This window comes from Geospiza fortis, unplaced genomic scaffold (assembly GCF_000277835.1).
Source record: "Geospiza fortis unplaced genomic scaffold, GeoFor_1.0 scaffold425, whole genome shotgun sequence".
In the NCBI taxonomy this organism is placed as follows: domain Eukaryota; kingdom Metazoa; phylum Chordata; class Aves; order Passeriformes; family Thraupidae; genus Geospiza; species Geospiza fortis.
The window spans coordinates 622,551-650,115 of record NW_005054387.1 but is presented as its reverse complement, the minus strand read 5'-3'; the positions used below and the strand labels follow the sequence as shown (position 1 = coordinate 650,115).

The 27,565-nt window shown below is 44.1% G+C and overlaps 1 protein-coding gene across 1 annotated transcript in view; it reads right to left on the bottom strand.

The window, feature by feature from the left end:
- Window positions 1-27,565, bottom strand: part of CUX1 (cut like homeobox 1) — a 190,377-nt gene that overhangs the window by 3,284 nt on the left and 159,528 nt on the right. Inside the window, exons 20-23 of the mRNA XM_031060636.1 lie at window positions 15,139-15,441; window positions 13,655-13,717; window positions 10,715-10,903; window positions 4,748-5,012 (exon numbers count right to left, since the gene is read on the bottom strand). Coding sequence (XP_030916496.1) covers window positions 4,748-5,012; window positions 10,715-10,903; window positions 13,655-13,717; window positions 15,139-15,441 — 820 coding nt within the window. The remainder of the gene's footprint in view (window positions 1-4,747; window positions 5,013-10,714; window positions 10,904-13,654; window positions 13,718-15,138; window positions 15,442-27,565) is intronic.

Sequence of the window (27,565 nt, the reverse complement as noted above, 5' to 3'; positions counted from 1 at the left end):
CAGGAAAAAGTTTTTCACAGAAAGAGTGATAAAGTTCTGGAATGGTCTGCCCAGGGAGGTGGTGGAGTCCCCATCCCTGGGTGTGTTTAACAAAGCCTGGATGTGGCACTGGGTGCCAGGGTTTAGTTGAGGTGTTGGGGCTGGGTTGGACTCGATGATCTTGAAGGTCTCTTCCAACTTGGTCATTCTGTGAATTCTGTGAGTCTGCCAGGGTGGCAAGGAGACACCCACCTCCACTAAAAATGCCTTCCCACGCCACTAAAGACACCCTTTGTGGAATCATTAAGGCTGGAAAAGACTTCCGAGACCATCAAGTCCAATTTCCAACCAAGTACCACCAAACCCTACTGCCAAGTGCTGCACTGACCCATTGTTGAACGCTTCCAGGGGTGGGGACTCCACCACTTCCCTGGTGAGAAGTTAGTATTTTGAATAAAAAATATGAATACAATTTTAGGAGATCCAGAATGAAGTGGATTGTAAACACAAAACAATTCAGATTTCTATTAGAAATGATCCAGTCTGCTGAAACAAAAACCAGGAAAAAGCTGGACAAGCCCCTTGGTGTTCTCCTGGACAGTGAGGAGAAATGAAGATGAAACCAGGCCTGTTGTGCTAAAAGCACTGTGAGAAAGCCCAGCCTGTGACAGACTGCCAGTCTGGAGCCAGTCTGACTTCTGCCTCATTTTTTATTTAAAAAATCAATTTCAGAACATGAATAGTGACAAGCCAAGCAGTGCCTTTCATAGGAATGACTGCACTCCATGTGTGGGTAGAACTGCCTGGTGTGCAGGGACACCCCAAACACACCACTTCTACCATTTAACTCGGGCCTTCCTCCCTCCTCCTTCTCTGTTTAGGAGTTCCCAAAATCCTCACAAGTACAGAAAAGTTTATGGAATAACCTTAGGGTCTGGGCTAACCCCTTCTCTGTCCTGCTGCATCCATGGGAGAAGTGATGAACACCATTTAAATCCTAATTTATAACCAAGAGGGAGCCCCAGTGATCTGGGGTCAGGGATGGGACCACAGGCCTGGGGAGAGTTTACCAGAACTTACTATTTTTCACAGTGAAGATAAAAACCTCTTGGTTTCAGCCACAGGGAACTGCCAAGGGGCTGCAAACCACAAGTGACACGCTGTCCCAGCACTGATGGCTGTAAGGATTTTCTATTTTCCCTTAACTGTGCTGTGGAAGACAGCACACAATGGAAAAACATTCAGCTAAATAGAGAACACCACCTGAATACTGCTTTTGAAGCTATTGATCTTATTGACTTACTTGAAATGCAACAGAGAATTTCAGCAGTACTCGCTGACTCCACACTTCTGAAGGATTTAGGGGGTCTGTAATTTTCCCTAGGAGAATATTACTCACCTAACAGAAGCCCACAGGTGCTAACATTAATTTTCTATTACCATTAACTGCAGGCATCCTGCAACATCGATTATCAGGCTCTATTTATACCTAAAATCTCCCTGCATGGACATTGATCCAGAACATGGTGCTTCTCTAACATTCCCCAAGTCAGGAGAGGAGGCTGTAAGAGCTCTGTGCCTGCATGGCATTTAAAATACCTCAGCTCCAGCAGGTACTGAACCTCTCTGAGAATCTGACCACAGCCCTGCAAACATCAAACCCAAGTCTGTGGAAATCCCTGGAATTCACACCCAATATATTGCTGCTGGAATCTGGTCTGGCTCCTGATTAACATGGTAATTAAATTCTTATGATAAAGAAGACCTGGTGACAGCAGCTGGAGGATTCCAGAGAGCATTCCTCTTGGGAAGGTGTTGGCCTTGACATCCACACACCCTGCTGGATTTCACCAGTGGAACAAAAAACATCAGAGATCTCCTGGGTGTTTGCTGCAGCTCCCCAGAGAAGCCTTCATGCAACATCAAAACCAGCACTGTGTAGAGTTCATTGAAAAACACACTCAGAATTTAGGGTCCAAGAGTGCTGGATTACAATTCTAGAAAGTCTGGTTTCATTCCTGATGTATCTGTAGTATAATTTCTATGGCATATTGAGTTTATGTGCCAGTTTCCACAGGTGAAGTGGGATAGAAATTCCTCTCTCCTGCTTTTTTCTACTGTTCTTAAGACATCAGAGCCTCTGATGTGTCCTGTATGTGCTTCACTAGTCCAAAGCAAGGGATATTCATTGTATATTCTGAGAGCTCTGTGACTGGTATGAATGCAAAGCCATAGACTTGGAGAAGCTTGCAGACATGTCAAAATCCTTTATACCCATTTATATTCTGAAGTGAATTATTTCTTTGCCTGCTGAGGATATTTTTTCCCAGTGTTTCTTTTTGCTGTAGGAAATAAATGCTAATGCTGACTTTCCATCTGGTGGATATAAAGGTAGATCCTGCTATAGCAACCACGTTTGGAAAGTGAGATTTGGGCTGAATCTGAAAGGAAAAGCATCACTACAGCAGGATTCCCAAGAGACAGCAAGACAAACTTGTCCAAATCTGTGCCCTCCCTTATCTAAAGCTACAGAAAAATGAGTATTAAAGCACAAGCAGATGGCCTGAGATGTGGAACTGCTTCTGTATAAAAAGTGTTCAGTTTGGAAAAGGAATGGCTGAGGGAGAGTAGGAAAGAGATAAAGTTAAGTGTGGCCTAGAGAAGACTGAAAGAAAGACCACCCATTCTTGTAACATATGATCAGCAGAACAGTCAGACCCTGCTCCCCTCACAGAACATGGAACCTGTCCCTTTTCTGCAACACCCTCCACGTGATTTAAGAGAAATTCATGCATGACAGCTAACAAAGTTAGTGTCAAGGGGAACAAAAAACAGGTTTGTGTTTTGATTTTTCAGTGCTCAGAGCACACAGGGTGCCAAACAGGCTTGAAACAGCTTTTGAAAGCCCTGGAGTGTCGCAGCAGCACATCTGGGAGAGGCCCAGATCACTCAAAGCTCAGCCTTGTGCTGCCCCCAGTGTGCAGGGTTGGATTTTGTGTCCAGCTGTCAGCACCTCCTCCCCAGGAAGGTGGGACTGGAGGCACCCATCACACGCCCAGGCAGGGCTGGATCTGGTGCTAACGAGGGAGGTGACACCTGCCACCACAGGGAGGTGACACCTGCCACCAGCGCTCCCGCTCGTCTGCCCAAGTGAGAACAGCACATTTTGCTGTCAGGCCGAAGGGAACATATTTTCATAGGCATCCCTCCAACTCGTGTATAATTGCCTGCAAGTGGGAATTGGAAGAGGCCTGCATTTGAAGAACCCTGAGCAGTGAAAAGAGGCTGCATCTGTACTGAATTCAAGGCAGTGAAATCCAGTGTAAATATGATTACTTGATTTTTAAAATTTTTGTATTGTTTACTATAAACATTATTTAACTATTGTGCATAATATTTCTGAGGTAGCTCATTAAACTCTGCTGCTTTTGCTTCAGCAACTTCCCTGGTAAAAGCTGAGAAGGGCTAAAGTGAAAAACCACCCTTTAAATGTTAGCAGTTTTTAAAAACAAACAAGTTTAGCAATCTGGACTAATTAGGAACATTACTGGCTCCGAGTGAAGGAGCAGAATAGTATTAAATCTGGTAGCTTAACTGTACCTGTTCAATATTCATTAGCACAAATTTCTTGGAGAAAAGTCTGCTGCATTAATTAGGACTTCCAATCCCAAGCACAGCTGATAATATGTTTATTCAAATCCCTATAATTCTTATGTGCTATTCCAGCCTTGTCTCTTTTTATCACTGTCTCTAGGCCAAAACCTGCTTCAGGGGCCCAAATGTGGAGAAGGTTCCTCCTCAAATGAGAGAGGAACTGAAGAGACCAACGTTTTATTTCAGTGCTGGTCTTTAATAATTTAAATCACACCAATGAAATAAATCATAGAATTTTGGAATGGTTTGGGTTGGAAGGGACCTAAAAGCTCACCTTGTTCCACTCCCTGCCATGTCAGGGACACCTTCCACTGTCCCAGGCTGCTCCAAGCCCTGTTCAACCTGGCCTTGGGCACTGCCAGGGATCCAGGGGCAGCCCCAGCTGCTCTGGGTACCCTGTGCCAGGGCCTGCCCACCCTCACAGGGAACAATTCCTTCCCAATATACCATCTATCCCTGTTCTCTGGCTGTTTAAAGCCATTCCCTCTTGTTTTGGCACTCCAGGCCCTTGTAAGAAGTCCCTCTCTGTGGCCACATCTGACTTCAGGGTTATTGGCTCTGTGTCCTTCAGGACTCCACGAAGCTTCCCAGAAACACAGCATGAACACTGTGCCTATTTTTCAGAGCTGGGTGACTCAAGACCTAAAAGAAAATCCTTTTTTTCTTCTGATGCAGAAAAATGACACAATGAAAGCAGGGCAATTCTGATGGCATCCAATAAAGGATGTTTCCAAGTCCCCTCCACCCAGTGACCCAGGGACAACACCCACCACACACCTGACACGCGTCTGTGCGTGTGCACATGTGAGTCAGAGCAGCCTGGCCTGCTGCAGTGCCTTTATAAATATTCATCAGTGGACATCTCTACATCCACGCCCACCCCAAAAGCCAGACTTTCTGTTTAAAAGCACCACTCACATCAATATGTGAGCACAGCTGCTCCTCAGGGATGACTTAAAATTAGTCTGGAGCATTAGCACTGTGTTAGTGAGAACCTCCCTGCTGTCAAAGCTGCTTGTTTTGCACAACCACCCAGCACAGTCTGCTGAGGCAGAGCAGCACCTGCCAAAGCCAAGCCAAGCCCAGCCCTCCCTGAGGAGCAGAGGTCACTCACCTGTAATTGTGGAACCAGTTGATCACGGTGCTGGTTTTCAAGTTGAGCTGCGTGGCGAGTTCCTCAATGGTTTTTGGTGATGGGTATGGCTTTTGCTGGTAGGCTCGTTTGAGAGCTTCCTTCTCCTCTGGTGCCAGCACCACCCTGGGCTTCTTGAGCTGGTGCTGGGGCTGGGGGCTGGCACCCTGGCTGTAGTCGATGCCAGCGGATGAGGACTCGCAGGACTGGCTGTCGCTGACGGAGCTGTGCCGCCGTTTCATGTAGGCTGAAAGAGAGGCACAGGGGGTCAAACCAGGATGAATACAAGTGCAGAATCAACGGATTCTTATCCATAAGGGTCTTTTTAACTTGGGTGTAAACTTGCTGCTGTGAGAAGGAAGGATGGGGAAAGTGTAGGGATAAACATGGAGATGGCAGGTGGGTGTCACAGACATGTTTTATGAAAAATCCTTTGGTTAGGATCTTCTGAGAAGTTGAGAGGCCTCAGAAACAAAATGTAAACAATGATTATCTGCTGCTGTGGAATGCACCAGGTGCATCTTTGATTGGTCTCATGTGGTTGTTTGTAATTAATGGCCAATCACTGTCCAGCTTAACTCCAGGATTAACTTAACACTTAACTCCACGATTCCCCTCCTCTTTCTCTTTAAAAACATCCCAAGATTTTTGCCTTGGTGTTTTTTTTTTCCTATATGGGGAGAAGAGGGAATATGGGACCAGTCAGAAGCTGCAGAACATCCCACTCAGTTGTGTGGGGCAGGTGGGTCTGCAAAGCTTTCAGAGGAAGCAGCTGTCTTGGACTCTCTGGTCAATCACAATATTTTATTATCATTCTTTTCTATTCCTTGCTAGCCTTCTGATGAAATCCTTTCTCTATTCTTTTAGTAGAGTTTTAATATATCATTTTCTTTTAATATAATATATATCATAAAATAATAAATCAGCCTTCTGAACATGGAGTCAAGATTCCTATCTCTTCCCTCGTCCTGGGACCCCTGTGAACACTGCCACAGGGATGGGCTGCTGGGAGGGGATGGGAAGGATGAGGTGCCACCAGAGACCAACTGAGGGGAGGATGCAAGAGGCAGAAAGAGAAGAAAAGAGGGTAAGTCAGCTGGAAACCTGCCAGAGTTTTCTGCCTTTACAATGAACGTGGGACACGAATGACAGGGTTCAGTTCACACGACTCATTTCACATTCACTCCTTCAAGAGGAGCAAACTCCCACACAGGGCCCTGACTGGGACAGTTGTGCTTCGTTTTGACTGAAAGGGGTTTGGTGGTTAAAACACTTCAGGTGTACACGGAGGTGTCTCTGACGTGAAGGCAAACATGACTGTGGAAGTGGAGCTGCAGCATTCCCAGCCTTCCCCAGCCATCTCCAACACACGATGGCGCCTGGAGCCCGGAGATGCCAGGGATGGGCTGAACAACCATCAGGCAGTTGATGCCTTTGCCTACAGCTCTCTGCTGTGGCAGTGACAGGTTATGAAAGAAAAGCAGCCCCCAGCAGCCTCCTCCCCTACACAAAGCTCCTTCCAAAACACAGACACTTTCAAGAAAGCTCTCCCTGCGCTGATGGGCTCGGTGAGGCTGATGGCAGGAGCCTGTGATCCTGCCACTGACCTTCCTCCCTGACTGGGAGTGAATTATCCTGGCAAATTCCACAAGGAAGGAGTCCCAGCAAAGGCTGTCACTGACTTGACTGATTTACACTGGGCATGGAGAGGTGGGATTTACTGCACCTGGCAGTATCATGCACAAGCATTGCTAATGAGGGGGCTGAAAACAGCATATATAGGTGAATCTTGTCAATAGAATATTTAATGGCTGTTAAATACCTTCTAGATATTTAAGAGTTTATGTATTCAAGAGCTAAAATTTGATAACCTCGGGTATTAAGTTCCAGATTACACCAGCCTGACATCAATCCAGGAGGCATTAAATCTCTAGGAGCCAGGAGCTCTGGTTGGAGCCAGGGACACTGTGGGGCCAGTCACACTGGTCAGCAACCAAATTCTTCAAAAATTCAATTTTTTCTCTCCCCACAGCTCTGCCTTCAGGCTGAGGCTGCACAGTGAATAAAAAATCAGTGCAATTAAATAAACTGCAGTGTTCAAACCCTGGCCAATGGCTCCTGGCAGGGCTCCCTCCAGGACTGGCTGGGTTTTCTGGCTCCAGTGGGCTCCAGCCCCTGCCCTCTCCATGGTGCCTCCAGTGGGACCTTTGGTACTGTGGCTTTACTATCATGGCAGTGAATTCTGAACGCACTCTGTAACCTTTGGGGGTATCTGCATGGCCCACATTTTGTTTTTCTTGAATATGACAGATTACCTGAGGATTGCCTACTGTGTAAGATCACTGATATGGAACACAACGTGAGCTGCTCGTGATCCATCACTCTGACGTGATACAGTCCTGCACACGTTTGAAATAACCATAAAAAACAAAGTGGTTTTTTTTTTTTTAATAAATCTCCTTTAAAAATCCACCTATTTAAGTTGTTCCAACCAGATGTAAAACTGCAAAAAATATGCATTATTTCAAGGTGACCCATTGGCCTTATTTTTGCAGTCTTCAAGGAACTGTTACAACCTTCAACCATGGAATTAATCATTCCAGCAAGATAATCTCATGTCTCCATAAGGTGTTTAATCTCAAAACTCCTTCCTGGGTGTTATTTCCAACTCGCATTGACCTGCAAACTACAGCCAAAGCTCCCTTGTTTCCTTGCACAGCAGAACAAGAGGCTGGAGGACAACATCCATCACCTCAGCAACGGGCAGCAGCTTCAAGGAGGCCCAAGACAAACCAGAACCTGGCATGGGAGATGTGACAGGGGCTCAGACCACCTCTGACTGGAGTTTCTGGAATTTGGTCAGGTGACAGAGTCAGCAGAAGACACACAGGGATCAGGATGGGTTGGATCTCCCTTTGTCTGCTCTCCACAGGATGGGATTTCTGGCAGGGCAGAGCTCCTGTCTTAAGCAGCAAAGGACAATCCAGAGCTGTGAGAGCTTGGGAAAAATGTCATTCCTTCCTCTGCTCCTGTAACCTCACACTGGCATCACACAAGGTGCACTGGCTCTCTCATGAGAATGGAACAAATGATAGAAAAGCACATATTTCATTGAAATACAAATAAAGAGGAGGATGTCCCACTGTTCTGTCAGAGCAATTGTTTTCTGGAGGATAATCTACTATCAGGACAAATTTCCATTGGGCCAAACGCAGAACTAGCACTCAGACTTCTGGCTTTAATGCTGGTCTCTGGAAACTTAGATGACATTTTAAAAAGCTTTTCCATTTTTATTTTTATTTTTAAACATATGTGCCGTATGCAGAAAATGTAAGGAGATCATTCAGCACATTTGCAGTGACAGCAAGGCTCAAACTGCAATCCAAGTTGCAAACACACTTTATTTTTGGAGAAGTTTGATTTTTGTCTGTGACCAGTCTCCATTTCTCAGGAGATATATGAATAAAAAGGAAGCCCAGCTGTAATTTGGGCAAAGGTCTGGATCTGGGTCTGAGGCTGACTGAGTTCCACCTTTCACCCCCCAATCCACGTGTGCCCAGCTATGGATGCCACAGACACCACTGCACAGCTGCCCACTGAGATAAAACAGAGCCCCTTTTAATATAATTTCTACCTTATGTGGTATTGAACAAGATTATTAAAAAGTGAAATAATGGGGAAATAAAGGGAATTCAATTTTCTCCTGACAGCAGTGCTGCTCTGTGAGGAGTGCGATGCTCCAGCAGCCCAACGCCCCGGAGGTTATGGGAGGAATGAACATTTCCAAGGCAGGAAAGGTGTGCAAAAGTCTCAGCCTGGTGAGCATGAAGCCCCAGCTCCCTCCAAAGAGGTTGGTAAATGTACATTGCAAATTTTCAGAACCTCTTAAAAGGGACATTTATAGCACAAACTTCAGACTGGCGGAACAGAAAAAAAAAAAAAAGAGATATGCAGTTCACCTTTATCATAATTATTAATTTACTCCCTTAATAAAATGTGGCAGAGAAATAATTGATAATAATGTTTCACTGGAAGCAGACCCAGTCGCATTGTTCTTTAACTGACATTAGCTGAAGGGAAAGTTAAATTCTTAATGTGGCTCTGGAGCAATTTAAAAGGTTAAATCACAGGATCCTTACCTGCATGAAAGGATTGTGCAGAAAATACAGGGCTGAATTCACTTTAGACTGCTCTGAGGACAGTACTTGCACAGTTCAGGAGCTCAGAGCAGAGTCTCAATGATTTATAGCCTTATCTCTATTCAGATGCCATCTACAGACCATATGTATTGCTCACTATTTGATAAGAATCCAGTTTAGAAAATCGTTTTGAAAGGATATTGTCAGTACTACTTTTAAATTATTTTTATTTTATTTTGCTGCATTATGGGCAATATTCTCTGTGAGGCTATAAAAATCCAGCTAGTTGACAATTTTATTCCTGCCATGTTTCTAATACAGCAAAACTCCTCATGATTCCCTTTGGTTTACAGTTGTAAGTGGGAAACCCAAGTGGATTTTACTCCCCATGGAAGATCATACACGTGCTAAGATACTGCACTGCTTTATTTTATACTGGTTACTGTGACAAGGGCTTGAATTCCTTCTTAAAAGCCTGCAAGACTATAATTTTCCCAGAAGCTCCCTCACTGCAATTTTAAATATAATCACCAAGTTCTTGATCAAATGTGTTAAATGCTTTCAGAACATCAGTCAACAGCAGAGCTTGCAGTGTACACGATTAATGATGTCTGTGCTAATATCATTAAGGGGTAGCTCCAGAGATGTATATATCATTAATTAGTTAACTGCTGATAATGGCAGCCCACGAGTCTCTCTTGTAAAATCACATGAACATACTAAAAACAGGGCTCTGAATTACCACTGGGTTTTAGTGATGAATTTAAAAAGGGGAGAGTTGGATAAATTTGCAGGATGTACTTCCTAAGATACCCAGTAACAAGTCAGAGCACTCACAGGTCCATCCCCATGACCCTGCTTTATGTGAGCATAACACAAATTTTATTTTATTAACACAATCACCTTACCCCTCCCTATAAAGGCTTCAAATATCATTACTCTGCAATAGCCTTTTATAAAGGCTGCATTTTTCTCTCCTCCCAGCAGCCATCAGTGCAGGACTGGCAAGGAGCTTTCCCAGGAATCAATGCACAGTTCTTCTAGCCCAACATCTGTGACCAGCTGCAGCACTATTAACTAATAACCCAAACCCACATTTCTCATTTGGTAAGGCAAGTTATCAGTGATACACCAGGGCCTCAGTAATTAATCTATAGGAGAAAACAGCAATGATTCCCCAGCAGCTGGTGAATATTTAGGGTTTGGGGTTGGCTTTTTGTTGTGTGTCACAGACATCTTTTATGAAAAATCTTTTCCTTAAGATTTTTCCTCCTGAGAAGCTGAGAAGCTTCAGGAACCAAATGTAAACAATGATTATCTGCTGCTGTGGAATGCAACAGGTAGATTTTTGACTAACTCATGTTGGTTGTTTCTAATTAATGGCCAATCACAGTCCAGCTGGCTTGGACAGAGAGTCCGAGCCACAAGCCTTTGTTATCATTCTTTCTTTTTCTATTCTTAGCTAGCCTTCTGATGAAATCTTTTTTTCTATTCTTTTAGTATAGTTTTAATATAATATATATCATAAAATAATAAATCAAGCCTTCTGAAACATGGAGTCAGATCCTTGTGTCTTCCCTCATCCTCAGACCCCTGTGAACACGGTCACAGTTGTGTGTTTGTTTTCCTTTTATTTTGAGACGTATCTGCCTGAGCAAGCATCAAATAAAAGCTCCAAAAAAATCTGTGCTGAAGTCCTTTTGCATAAGCCTCATACCAGTGGATCAATGCTGCCTCTCCACTATTTCTGGAGGGTTCTAAAGCCAGGCTGAAGAGGGGAAGGTGTGAGGCAGCACTCTGCTCCTGTTACCTTTTTTCTCCATGCGCTTCATATCCATCAGCTTCTCCACGTTGTTGGGATCGTTGAGCCACAGCTGCATACGGACAAAGGGCTCCCTTCCCTTCAGACTCAGCTTGTGCCAGGGCTTGGGGCGAGCCAGCAGGTCTGAGACAGAGCCTTGGGTCAGCCCCAGGATTGTCTCCCCAAACAAACGCTGACCTGATGGGAAATTGAGAAGAGCATGAATTCGCTCAGCCGAGACACAGCGAAGAACACGAGATCATTCCTCAATTATTCTTACTTCAGAACTGCTTCAAAAACCCAGAAGAAACATTTAGGAGAATAAATGCTCTGCCCCCCACTAGAAGGGTAAATATTGAGCTTTAGTTTAATCCTCAGGATCTGCCTGGGATAAAGGGAGGAGCTCGACACGTTTGGGGAGCGGGACCTTACAGTGAAACAGTGTGCAAAAAATAAAATTAGGAGAGGAAATATAAACTGAACTTCTAGCTAAGCAGGCAGCTTGTGAAAGCAGTGAGGCTACACAGCTCTTATGCAGGAGGGCAGTGCCACAGCTTTGTTCCAACAGGGCAATCCAAACATTTCCAGCAATCAGTGAACCAAGAGCAATGCAACCTCCCCCTTCAGCAATGGCCGTATAAATGTCCTCACAGAAACATGTATGGAATTTCTGTGCTGTGCTATCTGTGGGGATCTAACTGTGCCTTACCCACTAGAGATAATCAGAACTTGCAATACAATTTTTGTTTTACAATCTCTACAGTATTTCTAATTAAGAATAGTTAATTTTAGTTCTCTTACAAAATGCTGTCATCTGGCAGGGTAAAATCTGCAAATGCTTGACAGTGTACAGTGTTCATATGTGCATTGCTGACAATGATTTTATATGGGAAAAGCCTAACTTATCAAGGACTGGGGAAAATGCCTGTGCAGCTCAAACCCAACCACAGAGCTGATTTTCTAACCCCCTTCACTTCAGTGTTCTCCCTCAGCTGCACTGCCTTGATACCAACTTCTGTTGCAGGAGAGCCTGGAGTCACCAGAGCCATCAGGATTTAAGATACAAATGCTGCTGCCATGGGATTTTAAGGTAACCCAAAGATCTTTCCACAACCCCCAAATCTGGGGCTCAGGGTCTTGCTTCTGATCTGCAGCTTTTGAGTTTCCTCACTAACACACAACAGAACATTCTCCCTTCACATCCCAGCACTTGCAGCCAGTGGTAACCAACAGATCCCTAAGGAACAATAGGGAGGAGTGGGGGTTCTGACCCCACAGCTCTGTAGGACAAGCCCAAGACTGCAAAAGCACCAGCAGCTCTTCACAGCCTTCCCTGATCCTGACACAGACAGCCCATGGCCAATATCTGCTCTACAGACCCATCCCCTGCACTGAACTCCACGATTCCCCTCCTCTTTCTCTTTAGAAACATCCCAAGATTTTTGCCCTCGTGGGGTTTTTTTGCCTGTATGGGGAGAGGAGGGAATATGGGACCAGTCAGAAGGTGCAGAACATCCCACTCAGCTGTGTAGGGCAGGTGGGTCTGCAAAGCTTTCAGAGGAAGCAGCTGAGATAATGAGAGGCAGAGAGGGGAAAGGAGAACAGGGCTTAACATGACACTGCTAATAAGCTCAAAACTAGCCCTGAAAACAGCTCCTACAGACTGAACAGAAACCTACATTCAGAATTCACTCAAGTTCCTGAGTAATAAGTGATTTGCCACTACCCTCAATATCAGGAAAATCAGACAAAAGAGGTAATTCAGGGGAAATTTTATCAATTTTATCTTTATGTTTTTATCATGTCTTGCTGGAGTAACCCGCTCCCTATTTGTATTTAAAAACATCAGCAAGGCCTCATCCATTTCCCTGTAAACCTGCCAGCTACTAACAAGATAACACAGCCACTTTAAAAATCTGCTTTTGTGTTGCCACACGAACAGGAGTATGGGCACAGATTTGCAAAAGGGTTGGGAATGAGCAGTGCTGGCAGTGCTGCTGAAGGAAATGAACCTTTAAACTACAGCCTAAAACTTAAAAATGCAAATGTGGAAGGAGGTAACATCATGTTCTCTAGGTGTTAAGAACAAAGCTAAAGATGTTTGTGTTGTTTATTTCATGTCAGGATATGGCAGGACAGGAGAAAACACCTGAAAGACTCCCAAGCTCAGGGGGAAGGTGTCAGAAATCATCCCTGGGAGGGAGCAGGTGTATCACGCTCCATATTCAGCACAGCACCAGTAATAACAGGAATATTTTTAAGCACAGGTTTCCTAAAACTCCTCCCCACCTTTCATGCCTGTTCCCACTGATGCAAATCCTAATGGATCTTTCATGGAAAGTCTTGATCCTTCCTACGAAATGCCCCATATGCCCTATCCTCAAACAGCTGAGCGCATCTGCTTCCCTCTGTGAGCTCCCCAGCAGGGAACCCTGAGGATACTCTGACTTTTGGGGCACATCTCAGTGTGAACAGTGTGCTGAAGGCACAGAACCTTCAGAGGATGGTTGGGTTGGAAAGGACCTTAAAGATGACCCAGCTCCTAGTGAAAGGAACACCTTCCACTGTCCCAGGCTGCTTCAAGCCCTGTCCAACCTGGCCTTGGACATTTCCAGGGATGGGGCAGCTGCTCTGGGAACCCTGTGCTGGGACCTCCCCACCCTCACAGGGAAGAATTCCTTCTTAACATCCCTTCTGAACCTACTCTGCTTCCCTTTGAAGCCATTCCCCTGACTGGTGAGGGGAGGAGAGACCCACGCAGCTCAGTCTGAATTGTTCTGTACAACTGTGGTCTCTGGCTGGTGACACTGGGACACCTCAGCCACCACCAGCTGCCTGTGACAGGTTCACAAGGCCCAGTGGCCTAAAGCAGAGAAACCTGTGCACCAGAAAACCTGGTGCACCAGCACACTGAGGGCACAAAAGGAGACATTGAAACTGGTTCCACACCTAATGCAGAGTTTGGGGCACATTTCCTGGCTCTTCTGCTGCTTTTTAGGCTTGTCAGCCACACTGTAGGAAAACAAAAATCATGGGAAATAAAAAAGACTAAGTAAAAATGGCATCAAAGCAAATGTAAACAATTTTTTTTTTCAAACCTCTCTGGAACACCAGAGCAGGTACAGCACTCAATAGCATTTTGCCCAAAAACCAGGGGCTTGGATCTGCAAACCCTTACCATGATTTGGGGCTTTATCTCTACCTTATCTCCACTGAACAAACAAGCACCATCTGCCCCAGCATTCCATGGGCAAGGAATTCTGCTGGGCTCAGTGGAACACAATCTCACTCAGGCTCTGTCAGCGATCAGGGTCATTTCCTTTTTTCCCCTCAAATTATATTAAATGAGAACTTGGAACCACCCCCATCCCAGTATTTTCCCCCTTAAAAAATGTTTTAAGGAAATAACACATTATTCTGTGTCTAGATGAAAAGAGGCTTCCTCACATACTAAAATAGAGGAGTTTTTACTTTCATAGTCATCACGTTCAGATAATCTGGATTAAATTCTTCTCACATAATTAACATCATCAGTCTAAATCTAAACTTTTGATCCTATTTGTGGTGAAGGAAGAGAAACTCCTGGGGAGCACCAGCCATTCCCCTGAACACCTGATGCAGGTGGGATGAATCCCTTGCTCAGACCCAGAAGCGGGAGCAGGTAACACTGGGACAGCCTTACTGCCCTCCTGCCAGAGCCCTCAAAGGATCCCACCAACATTCCCCAAAGCCTTGGGAGGGAAGCAAGGGTTAAAGACATGAAGAACCAGAGATTTAGAGGCACAGTGACAGAATTAATGTGGATTTCCCATACTCACATCAGGTTATTCCCTGTGACTATTCCAAACAGGCATGGCAATAAAGGCAACAGCCAAAAACCCATCTGTAGGCAAAAGCAGCCTCAGCTTTGCACATCTCTAAGCAGAAGAACTGAGTGGCCCTGCACATTTATCTCAGGCTCATCTAAACCTCAGCTGAGTGTGGATTTTCCCTCCCAGCTCTGCAGGGACACTGTGCTCGTGCTTGTGGTGCACCTTCCTCTCCAACCATGCTGGGCTCCTCTACTTCACCCAAAATGGGCCTGGGATTTGCAAGTGTGGGGACAAAAGCCTTTCCTAAGGGATGATCTCTGTGGCTCTGGGGTTCTGGGGGTGCTGACAGCCTGCTGGACCCTGTTTTGGGAGGTGGGAGCAGTACCTGGCTGCTGAGCCAGGAGCAGAGCTTAGGAAGAACAAGGGTGTGATGGGATTTGGAGTGTGACAATCTGAAAGGAGTTTTCCACCAGTTTAAAAAGATTAGATATCTTTTTAGCAAATTAAAGCTTAGGCCAGAGTCAAACCCAGGCATTCTCACACACATCCACTGTAGCTAACAATAAAAAGATGAACACTTACACACGATTTTGGTCAAGAAATGAGAATAAAGAGATTTACCAAGATTGTTGTCCGTGAGCACTTCCTTGACCCTCTTGGTGATGCCATAGGTGTCCAGCTCAGGGGACATGGCCACCAGTTCTTGGATGCTGAGTGCAGAGTGGCCTGAGAGTGGCAGAGGGGTCGTGGATTGGGATTCAGATGCAGGTGGCTCACTGGATTCCTGGGATTTGCCATCCTTACTCGTCTCTATGGCAGGGCAGGGCTGCTGTACCAACTCAGTCAGGCTTTTCACTGATTCACTGGAACTCATGGGAGATTCAGGAGCAGGACTGCAACTGGCAGAAGTCTTTGGAGTACTTTCTGTAAGTAAAAAAAGAGAAAAAAGTCCCCACTTTAGCATAATTGTAATGTTTTGATTGCAGGATATTTAACTTTCCTCCTCATTTATATTCTACCTACTTAAAGAAATGCCTAAGTATGCAAAATGCTACTTGCTATGACTTGGGTACTAAAAAGCCTCTTTTTAAAAACAAGAATTATTTTCTAATTTTATCTTGAGTCGTCTCTGATTTCTTCTAAAGACAAGATGTACAAATACAAATAAAAATCAGGAAAAACTGGAGTGTAATAGTCTGTAAGTTTGCACGCAATTTCCTTGGTCAGGAAATCTGTTTTGCTTGTCACAACATTTTTATATAAGGATGGTTTTAAAGCTACCATTCTAGACTGGTTTAAACTTCCTTCTGTGACTTGTAAGAAATTCACTCAGCCACTATTTTGTTCTGTCAGTGAGGGATTTTCTACAACTGATACAACTCTCTATCTTGAGAGTGTTATTGATTTCATTTTGTTTCTTATCACACACATTGCATTTCTGCAATTCTCTTTGTCCAGAAATAACAAGATTAAAATACAGTTTGTAATTATGTTGTATTAATTAAAGTATTTGAGAATCCAACATAAAGATATTGAGTGGATCAGGAGACACCCAAATCTGTTATTGTGACACTTGGTTTAAAGAAAAGCTTTCCCAATCTGTTAATTTGCCAACAACAATAGGTTCTGTACAAAATGTTTCCCCCCAATAAATTTATCTCTCACAGAACGTACTGACTGAGCTTATTCAGAGATTCCAGACATCTGAGGGTACAGGCTGAACCTTTTTTAAAGCAACAACACAGAGGCAAGATGTTTTACAAGAATCATTCAGGAGATAAGGAACATGGGCGATTTCTCCACCCACAGCTTTTCCCATTTCTGTGGGGCTGCTTCCTCCTCCTTGCTGCCTCCCACCCATTACTTGCCAGGGTTTATGGCATGGATTCCACCCTCACACATCCCTGGCATGGATTCCAGCCTCACACATCCCTGGCTTTGGCTCCAGCTGCCTGCAGGAGGCTGACAGAGCTCTCAGCTGCTCAAGGAGGAGCCCAGAGTTTTTGGAGCCCTGCAGTGCCATTACAGAAGATTCTCAGGTCCCATCACATCCCTGGTTTTTAAATTTGTTATCCAGAATATTGTCAGATCATTCCAGAGCATGCAGCCTGTGCAGCATGGAAACACATCCCAAATGCTGATGGAAAAGTCAGGCCCAGTAGGAGCAGAGTGCAGAGGATAATGGTGTTTGTTGTTCAGGGTCCTGGGAGCTTCCCCATGCTGCATTCAAGAGCTTCCCTGACACACTCACTTGAAGCTGCTCTCTCAAACCTAAAAATCTGACTTTTTCCTTAGTGCTTTATGTGAGATGCAAAAGAGGAAGACAGCAAGTGAGGTGCATGTAAGTCTATAAGGTAAAGGGGATCCTACAAATCCTATTTCTTCTCTCTGCTCGCCCTGGGTCATCATACAACTGAACAGAAACCCTGGGAAATGTTATTTCTGTATCAGGAGCAGCAGAGGAATTGTACTGTAAATTTGCCCTGATTCACCCATGCGAGGGACCAATTTGGCAGATCATCCATCTTGTTCACTGTACACTGTCAGGGATGGCATGAATTCCCCACATGATAAACAGATTTCTTCTCAGGTCTGTGTCCTTTAACCCACAGCAAGGTCAAAATTATGGCTGCCTAGCTAATAAACTGCACAGCACTCGTTCAACTTCCCTCTAATTTTGTCCCTTGTGCCAGCTTATACAAATCTTACTGAATAACTGGAGCAGCTGCAAATTTCCTATACAATTCCTCATTTGTGCACAGTGAGCCACACACACACACAGGGGGAAAAAAAAGGACAAAATAATAAAAAAAACAAACCCAAAAACCAAACCAAACCCAACCACACAGGACTAAACAAAAGCATTTCTAATGCCTCCTTCTCCCTCTCCTTTCCCTGCCCAGCCTAATTATGAACACAACAAAGGTAATCTGTGTTATCATCTATCACTGAGATGCTCTCTGTTCCTCACATATTAGCTTATTTATTTTTTATATCACTCACCAAGAGCTTACTTGAATTTCATTTTTAAGACCAATCTGCTGCTCATTTACTCCAAAAGGTGGGATTATCTGAATCTAATTTTGGAAGGCAGTACAGATGACAAACTGCTTTTTTTCCCCACCAAAAGGCAAGTGTACAGTGATTTCAGGCGAGGCATTATGTACATGTACTACAAATAACTCAAAATATGTTCCCTATTCATTTTTAGCATTTTTCCCTTCTGGAAAAACATTTTCAAGATCACATAAATATTTGAGGAAAAGATCCATTATTTGGGACAGTAAATTCAATAATCAAATAATGCAAACATTTCCTGTTAATCTACTTAAAAAATTAAATAGACATTTAGAGTACAAGTGACTGCTGACAGAACAAAGGGGAAAATTGACTGTATTCACTATTCCAGATTTAACTGTCAATCCACAGCCATTTCACATGGTTTATGAAATAATTTGTCTGTATTCATTTCTCTCAAGTTCCTCACAAGACAAAGACACAAATTCAGGATATCTGAAAAATATACATTAAGATTTCCAAAGCAGCAATTGAACATTTCCAATGAAAACAATACATTGAAAGCTTATTTCTTTAAAACTTACTCTGCTTTTTTAACCCCAGACTGCTATGAAGAATAACATTAACTTAAAAGCAATCCAGTTTCTTAAAAGTAATATTCACTGGATGTTTTCACATTTGTGTTTAAGGAAGAAAGGACCATTTTGTCCATATAAAATAAAACTGTATTACAGAACAACCTGCAAACTCCATGGCCACCATTTATTGATGAAATTATTTCAATTAATTCCAGGTAAACTTTGCTATACCAAAGGGCTTTGTTTTCCAACAGCCTACATCCAATATAAGATGTGAAGTAAAAGCTCCAAAGCTTCAAAAATGAGGTGCTGGAAGAGCTGGAGAGATCAAGAGCATCACCAGTGATAAGGTCATTGCAGAACCTGGGAAATTTTCAAGTTTTGGGCAGCCAAAGACATCAGTGGTGCCCTGAGCTTTAGAGAGGCTGGGAGAAACAGGGTGTCCCCAAAAATAACTTTATGGGAAGATGGTGACCATCAGACCCTGCATGTGATGAAGACACAGCTTAACATGACATTTTAAATGATAAAAAACCTCATGGAACTTCTGCACAATCATAGGCTGGTGTTGACAAATGCCATTAAAGATGCAAAGACAGCAGAAATGCACTTAAATCATCCAAAATTTTGAAGATGTAAGTAAAACTGAGCCATGAAAGGGTAAAGGTTCTACCAGCACTTTTTACATTATTAATTCAAATATAGTCTGGGGTATAGGGAAGTTAAGCCCTTCCAAGTGATTTTAGGGAGTACATTCAAATGTGCAGCATTTATAATAATTAAAAATGCAAATCAAGTACTAGAAGTGATGTCTGCAGAAATGGGGCAGCAAGCTGAAATGTCTGGCAAGTGGAATTGGGCCCCATTCATGGCCAAGACATGAAGAGAACCAAAGAGCAGCACTGGCTATTTCAGAGCTGATAACAGAGCTCAGAGAAAGCCCCTGCACTGAAGGGGAGCTGCCAGACTTTGGAGGTAAGTGCCTCTCCAGAAAGACAAATACACCTGATTCAGTCTGCCAGCACAGACAGCCCTGCTGGGGGACATGGCACTCCTGGAAGAGCACACAGGACTTATTCTTAAGTCAGGAAATTCTTCCCTTCTGTTTTTTTCTACAATAATAGAGAGGGATGCACAGTCTAAAATGAAGATGTATAAATGGGTGGAAACAAAGTCAACATTACACAAATATCTCCTGTTTTCTTTAAAATGCCATTTTCTCAATATAAAATTGCTGCTTGAATGACCATCTAACTGCAACAAAACCCCAAACCATCATCACAGCCTGCCCTTTCCTTCCCCATCCCTTAGTAGCTGTTAAGAAACTAAACTAACTTTGCAAACAGCAAATAGGTCTGGAGTCTGAGTATTTTACAGACCTGGTTGAGAACCATAACAAACTAACTCTGCTTTAATTACACAAACAGAGAAAATCTTTTGTGGTCTTGCGTTCCTTGGCACAACGGATGAATCCAAATGCTGCTCTGGTCCCATCCATCCCCTGCAAATTCCCCATAGCATCTGCCATGACAGTGTTTTGGAAATCGTGACCAAGTCTGAAATCAGAGTTCTTGTCTCAGTTCATTGATCACAGGTGGTTTTCCTGGACTCCAGATCTCCTGATTCTTCTCCAACACTTCCCCAGCCCATGTTGGGGTCAGGTCCCCAGTACTGGATCCTGGGACCTCAGCTGCTTGATTATTCTACTGATAGCCTGCACATCAGCTGGAAACACTCCCCCAACATTGTCTCAGCCTGACACCTCCCTCTGCTCCTGTTCTGCCATGGTCATGGGCAGAGTCTCTGCAGTGTGTAAGGAACCCCAGGCTGTGCAGGCTCCTCTCCTGAGCATCACCAGGTCTGCTGGAGTCAGGGGCATTTGGAACTGCAGGGCACTGCTCAAGGGGCACCATTTCTGTGATGTCCAGGAACTCTTCCCAAGCCCACAGCACACATCCAACAGGTGAAGCACAGCTCAGATCCACAGCACTCTTCAGCTGGAGGCTCCTTCTGAAGCTCAGGACATCTCAGATGCAAAGACCTGCAGGTGCCACCTGCTCCAAGCTCCCCAGAAGATCTGAGACATCTACAGGACGTGACACCAGTGCTGCTGTATCCCCTCCAAGGAGGCATTCAGTGACAGAGCAATGTTGAGACACAGATAAGGTTTCACCAGTCCCAGAGGCATCACATCTCCAGCACAGACAGATTCCTCCACTGCAACGTCTCCTGTGCATTTTGAGAGCTGCAGGTTTGCTGCTTTTGCTCAGACCCTGCCTCACCTCTGACAGCAAACTGGCTTTGCATCCACAGAGATTTGAACTAAAGCATCTGAATCTGTTAGCATAAAGCACAAGCCCACTCTCAGTCTGTCCTCCCAGCACATCTGTCCATCCACAGAGACACCCTGTACTCCTGGAGCTGCTGGGAGAGTAACCTGTCCAACCTTTGCTGCTAACACAGGCTCAGCTAATAAACTGCAAAAGGACTCACGGGGAATGAAGTACAGAACATGGCGAAGTTGAGGAAGACCATGCAAAACACAGAAGGTATTCAGGGGCCTCTAAAAGGATTATGAAAAATATTATATTCTAAAGACAGCAGGCAGACAACAGCTGCCTTAAGTTTCAGAGGGAAGTGGACTGAAAAAATGGATCCACTATAATTTTCAGAGACAAATCTCTGTAGTTTATCTGATCCACTATTTAAATTTCAATATACAGTCCTCTATCTGCAGTAATAATAACCTAAATTCCATTTAGTGTTCATTTGAGCAGTCAGGATAAAGTCATTTCTTATTATCTCCCCACTGTGTAAAAAACAGCTTGAAGGTAGGAAGTCAGCAAGCATTTTCACCAAAAAGTAATTATTGTAAGTGACATTTTTACTGCTGGCATGCCATAAGGCGAACTGCGCATTTGGAAGGACAAGTTGCTAAAACAAAATGACAGGGTACTCTGTGACATTCCAACGAGAACCCAAACATGATTTCACTGGTGCTTGCTTTGATGCACCACTTTTCCCACTGTCCAAAGCTCAGGTTTGTGCCAGCCCAGTCCCAGTTGGCTCCTGAGGAGCTGGGGGAACGGGCACATCCCATGGGACTGGGGGCATCCCGCGCTCTGCTCGCTCCCAGATCAGCACATCAGTGGGCAAGATGAAAGCAGACAAATGTGGACAGGAGATTTCTCAGCAACCTCTTAAAAGAGCATTTGCTACTTCAGGGCTGCATTTACCTCCTCGTGCCGATGAGTTAATGGACAACAACAGGCCTGGCAGGTTGCCTGAGATCAAAGTGCCTCACACTGGGACTGGATTAGTTTCTGTTTCCCAGTGATGAGGCTGCCCATTCCATCCAATTTGTAGACCAAAACCTGGTGAATGCTGCTCTGAGAATCAGGGCCTGGTCACACACAGCTGAGCAACATCCCCAGGACAACCCTAGTACTCAGCTTCCCAGGGTGTGAGAATTTCAGTGGAAGATTTCTTCCCTCCAACCTTCTATTTGATTTTACCTTTAGCTATGTCTGCCCTTGCAGGGTCTTAGCAGAGAATCACAGAATGATTTGGGTTGGGAGTGACCTTGAATCTCATCTGGCTCCACCCCCTGCCACGTGCAGGGACACCTTCCACTATCCCAGGTTGCTCGAAGCCTTGTCCAACCTGGCCTTGGACACCTCCATGGATGAGAAGAAATTAGCATTCTGAAGTTAATCTTTTAAAGCACCATAACAGCAACTCTCCTCACTAACAGTGGGTGCAGCACAAGCCTGAACTAGGCAATAAAGCTGAGCAGCACTTGTGGGAGAGCACTGTAACACATCCCTCTTCTAATTAAAGAAAATACCCGTGAAAGTGCCTTCTCCCAGGTAGTGCTTTTGGTGGATTTACTCTGAGTGAGTGAACCTTGCCTAGTCACAATTTGCAAATTGATGTGGCTCATGAAAATATGATCCTCCCTACAGTTATAAACTCCCTCAGTTCTGTGTAGGGAGTGCACAAAGCTCCCTGCAGTTTGCATCTCTAATGTCAAATATGTAGGTTGGTGCAGTTAGAGTTGTGAGCACTCACTGGAGTTGCCACCACTCTGACTCTGGAGAATTTGTTTGTTTGTTTGCTTCATAAATGTCGTAACTTTGGGGAAAATGTTATTTTGGGTCTTGGCTCAGAGGGAAATTTTATGTGGATGGGGGGAGGGATCAAAGGAAAAACCCCTTTAGGAAAGTGTGCAGATGCATGTGTGTCTGCACGGAAAGGGGAGGAACCAGCCTTGGTTAACTCTGCAATTACTGGGGCAATACAAAAATAAAGGTTCCCACTCTGCATATATGTTAAGTGTCAGGAGGACATAAAACTGAATAATCAGGGTAGATGTTAGAATTACCTGAAAAAACCTGCTTTTGAGTATTGCTGAAGGATTGCTGCAATTTAAGTTGTATTATTAATAATTGTTTTAGCTTTGTGCCTCTGTTAGAAAAATGTGTTTTCAGCTCTGGGAAGCAGAAGGAGCTGGAGAAACCAGATGAAGTTGAGAAAAGAACACGTAGGATGGGAGCTGGTGATAGACTCATGAGGAGAGATTTACAGCTGGATGTTTAAAACTTGGAGAAGTCGGGCAACCAATTCTCCCTTCAACAAACCTGCAGCCACAAACGCCTCTGAGTTTTAGAAATCCCACTGCTGTGCCCAAAGCTACACCAAGACCTATTTTAAGGCTACATAAAGTGGAACCATCAGACTTCTACTGAGTTAGGAGGAGTGGGGAGCACAGATTGCTCTGAAGGATGTCTGGAATCTTGTGCAGGAAGATACAACTGGAATTAGTCAGTTCCAGTGAAATTTGTTCTGAGATCTGACTTTGGAGCAGACACACCAAGGCCTGACACAACACCACCCCTGCAGAAAACCCTCAGAGGAGAAGAATTAAAGGACATTTTTCGCAATAGCCTGGGGGGAAGATGAGGCCTCTGTAACCCTAAGCATTACTTTACAATAAAACACAGAGAAAAAAAAAAAGAAGGGGAAACTTAATAATTTTTTAGCTAGATTTAGACACACAGTTGAAAACATCACAGCAATGCACAGGTCAGGCCAACAGCCCCAAATTATCCTATGACTCTGTGATTCCTGAGCAAAAAGTGGGATCCTGGCATTGAAAAGTGAATTATGATTTTTTGGTTTTAGAGATGACTCTTAACCAATAAAAAACCCCTTTCTAAAAATACACTTTATTTTAAATTAGGTGATTAATGGCAGAATCATGGCTGCTTTAAAAGACATTGCTCTACTCTGCCAACCTTTACTTAATATTCAGATTTTTCTGTTTTTCTGTAACTTAGCTAGAAATCAATATTTAGAAATAACTGCTAGAAAATATTTTCAATAACCTTATTATTAAAGCAGCTTGTGTGCAGATGCTTTATTAAGGATTTTCTGAATGCTAAAACAAATATGTCATGGAAGCAATCAATCAAGATGCCACAACCCCACAGTGTTATATATTTAGTATAATCAAGACAAACTTGTGCACAATACCTTTTGGAAAACAGAGGGAGAACCTCCACGAGGAGGTTCTGCTGCATTTTATGGCGCCTTTGTTGACTTGCTGACCTTGTGATTTGATGTGTGAAACCAACTTGCTTGAATGTGGCACCAATTTTATGACTGTTTGTTGTCCTCCTGTGTCAGGAGCCTGAGTGTGAAGGTATTTCCACACCCTCCTCTGAGATTTGAACCTCGTGTCTGCTCTGGAGCAGAGGCTGCAGCAGGATGCATATGTGCACTGTGCACTGCATTTAGAGACATCTCCCCCACTAAACAATGTGGACATTCCCTTGCCACAGGCAATGTCCACATGGGATGGATCCCAGGCTAATGACTGCCCTCTCTCCTTTCCCTTTTCCCTTTCCCTTTCCCCTTTTCTTTCCATTTTCCCTTTTCTTTTTCCTTTCCTTTCCTTTCCTTTCCTTTCCTTTCCTTTCCTTTCCTTTCCTTTCCTTTCCTTTCCTTTCCTTTCCTTTCCTTTCCTTTCCTTTCCTTTCCTTTCCTTTCCTTCCATCAAGACCCTCCTTTTTTGGAGGAGTGCTGGGGAAAGTGCTGAAACAAAATGACATTTACATTGCACGCAACAATATTATAAAAGCTATTAAGGTACATTATTTTACACATCCTCATAATCTCTCCATACTGCTTTACTTAATTTGTGATAAAATTGTTGAGAAAGGGTACTTAATGTAGGACAGTCAGTAAAAGTAATTTATCATCTTCCCGCTTCGGTGCTCACGTTATCAGCGAACTCATTTTCTGCATTCATCATGCAATCAGCCTATTATTTGCATATTAATCAGGCAGTGGACCATGAAAGAGCTGCATCCCAGCCAAATGCTGCACTATCTCAGGAGGAACACTCAGTAATTATCATACATCAGTGTTATGATGTGGTAATTGATTATAACATCTTTCTGTTGCCCCTGGGGAGTCCCACTGCTAACCCAGCTTCAGGCATTCTGTGCAGATTTTTCTCTGAAAATTACAGAAACCATTGCTGTCCTTTTATTAATGTTTTTTACCTTTACAATAGACAGCTCTCTGAGCATTTCCAAGGTACTTTTGCCTTTTTCTTTCTTTTTATTTAATGAAACCTTCATTAGGGAAAACACCTGTCTTGGATCAAAAAAAGTAAAAAAACAACCAATCATCCCAATCAGTTTCCTCCAGAAAACCCAGTTGGGCTCCTTCATATTTGTCCTCTCTCTTTCAAGGTCTGGTGGCTTTTTAGGTGCTGCTGTTGCTTATATAATGCCCTTCCCCATCAAACACAACAAAATGTTGCCACTTCAATAGACAGTAATTGCAAAGTTCGCATAAAGGCAGTTAAGTTGCTTTATTTAGGTGCCAAATGAGAGGCTAATTTTGGTCCTCTCATAAAGGACAAATGAAACATCTGCCAGTTCAAACTTGTACTATTTTTAGGACCCGAGCTCCAGAGGGGTAAACCAGAGAAACAAACACTAACCACAGCTGTGGTTACACCATGGTCCATCTCACACATCCTTGGTGTGGGAACCCATCCCAGGATCCCTTGGAAAACAGCAAGAAAAGGGGAGATGGCTCTCAGAAGGGACCACCTCATGCCAGAAAACAGAGAGGGATGCTTTGAAAAAAGCATGGAGGGACAGGACACAGGGAATGGCTTCCCACTGTCAGAGGGCAGGGATGGATGGGATATTGGGGAGGAATTGTTCCCTGTGAGGGTGAGGAGGCCCTGGCACAGGGTGGCCAGAGAAGCTGTGGCTGCCCCTGGATCCCTGGAAATGCTCCAGGTCAGGCTGGATGGGCATTGGAGCAACCTGGGCTAGTAGAAAGTGTCCCTGCCATGGTAGGGGTGGGACTGGATGGGCTTTAAGGTCCCTCCCAACCCAAATCACTCGGTGATTCTGTGAAAAGTTACCATCAGCAATAACTTTGACAAGTATAAATACTGAACATGTACTATCAGGCCTTTTTTACCTTTCTTGTTGTAATTGTATGTTCTCCTTTTATTGGTTTTTTAATTGGCTGTCTTTCTCTTTTCACTTTTATTTAAATTTGATCTCAAATCCACTTTGCTTTGTTTTCAATGCAAGTTGCATTTCTCATCAGATTTAAAATAATCACTGGATTCTTTCATTTCCTGTTTCTCTGAAAGGTTGTTGGCAAGTGAAAAAACCCTACATGCATCAAATGAGGTGAGACAAATTCCTAAGTTTCTCTCACACCCCAATGTAAAGGACAGGCTGGATGGTAACTTAGAAGACATTAATTTTCTGGTAATATTCTTTTTTTTTCATCTTGGGAATGATTTGCTATCAAGCAATATGTAACTCTATAATCAGAACAGGCTGTTTATGTTTCAAAGCTGCTGGGTGAGGAGGATTTCCATCCCCATTAGAAGATGGAAATAACAACCCGCACATTTGGTGCTCACACACCTTTTTCCCAGTATTTTGGGAAGAAAATAGCCCATTATCTGTTCTTTGAATTGAAAGCAAGGTAATTTTCATCCAGTGGAGGAGCATTTGGCAATTTGCTGAGCAGCAGCTGGGCTGTTGCCCAGGGAGGGCCGAAGGGACCGTGGCCATCTCCAACCCACCGATGGCCACGGGGCTGGACCTGCAGCCCCCTCCTTTTACCACCAGCAGCCAAAAGACCAACATGAACTTCTGCCAGCTGCCAGAGTCTTCTATCCCCACCAGAAAATCATCTGCTCCCTTTGGAGAAGTGCCTTTCCAAGCTCTTGTGCAGCTGCCAGCCCAGAGGGGACAGAGCCCGGCCGTCACCGCGGCTCCTGACCCCGCCTGGAGCTGCCCAGCCCCGGCCTCTCTGGGTGCCTGTGCTGCTCCAGTTAGGCTGGAATTTGCTTTTCCAATCTCTCAGCTCCTCGTTTTCCACCCAGCCCCTCTGTGGTTTGAGGTTGGCAGCGGGGAGGGGGTGAGGGCCCCTCCCCAGGGGAGGCCGCGCGTCTCCGAATGCGCACGCAGAGGGGAAGGAAAATGCTGTTAATTAATGAAGTGAAGTAATAAGTAATGAAATTAACAACAGTGGAATTTACAGAGCTCGACTACTCAATGGCCACGGTTTCTGTCCCTAACTACATCTCCTTTTTAACAGCTCTCATGCTAACTGCTACTCTGTGAACTACCTGAGAAGCCTGAGGCAATAATGGTCAGGAAAGTTTCTTTTTTTTTCACACAGCTTAAAAAACATCTTCATTTATTAATTCTGCTCTTTGAAAAGAAAGACTTGAAGGGTAAGGCATTGCCGTGCCTGGCTCAGTGCTGCTGAACAGCCACACTTGAACTCCTTGCTTGGGGATCTCACACTAAGGGGGAGTGAGTGTCAAGGACCCACATTCCCAAATTAACCACAAAAATAAAACCTAGCTGCAACCTGACTGGGTAACTTCTCCAAAACAAATGCTAGGAGTCCATAACTGCACTTAGGAGTGAATTAAATTTGCCTTCAGAATCCAGCACAGGTCTCCTCTTTGCTGTATTGACAGGAACATTGTAATTGAGTCACAAGGAGTATCAGCCTAGAAAACAGTACTCACTCCCTAATTTTGTGTTTTATTTTAGCCCTTCTAAAAGCCCTTTAACCTTTTTCACAACCTAGAAGTATCAGCCTTGATACTCACAAGGAGTATCAGCCTAGAAAACAGTGTTCACTCCCTGATTTTGTGTTTTATTTTAGCCCTTCTAAAAGCCCTTTAGCTCTTTTCACAGCAAAGCTGTGACCACAGTGAGGACAGAGCCGTCTTCTGCAAATTTAACCACTGGGTGGTTCCATGGACAGAGAAGAATACAACCAGGAGAGGAATTTCTCCACCAATACTGACTATTTGCAAACATCACTGATGGAAAAGGAGCAGGGCTGTGGGAGGCAGCCTGGGCAGGACAGGTCTCAGCAGGGAG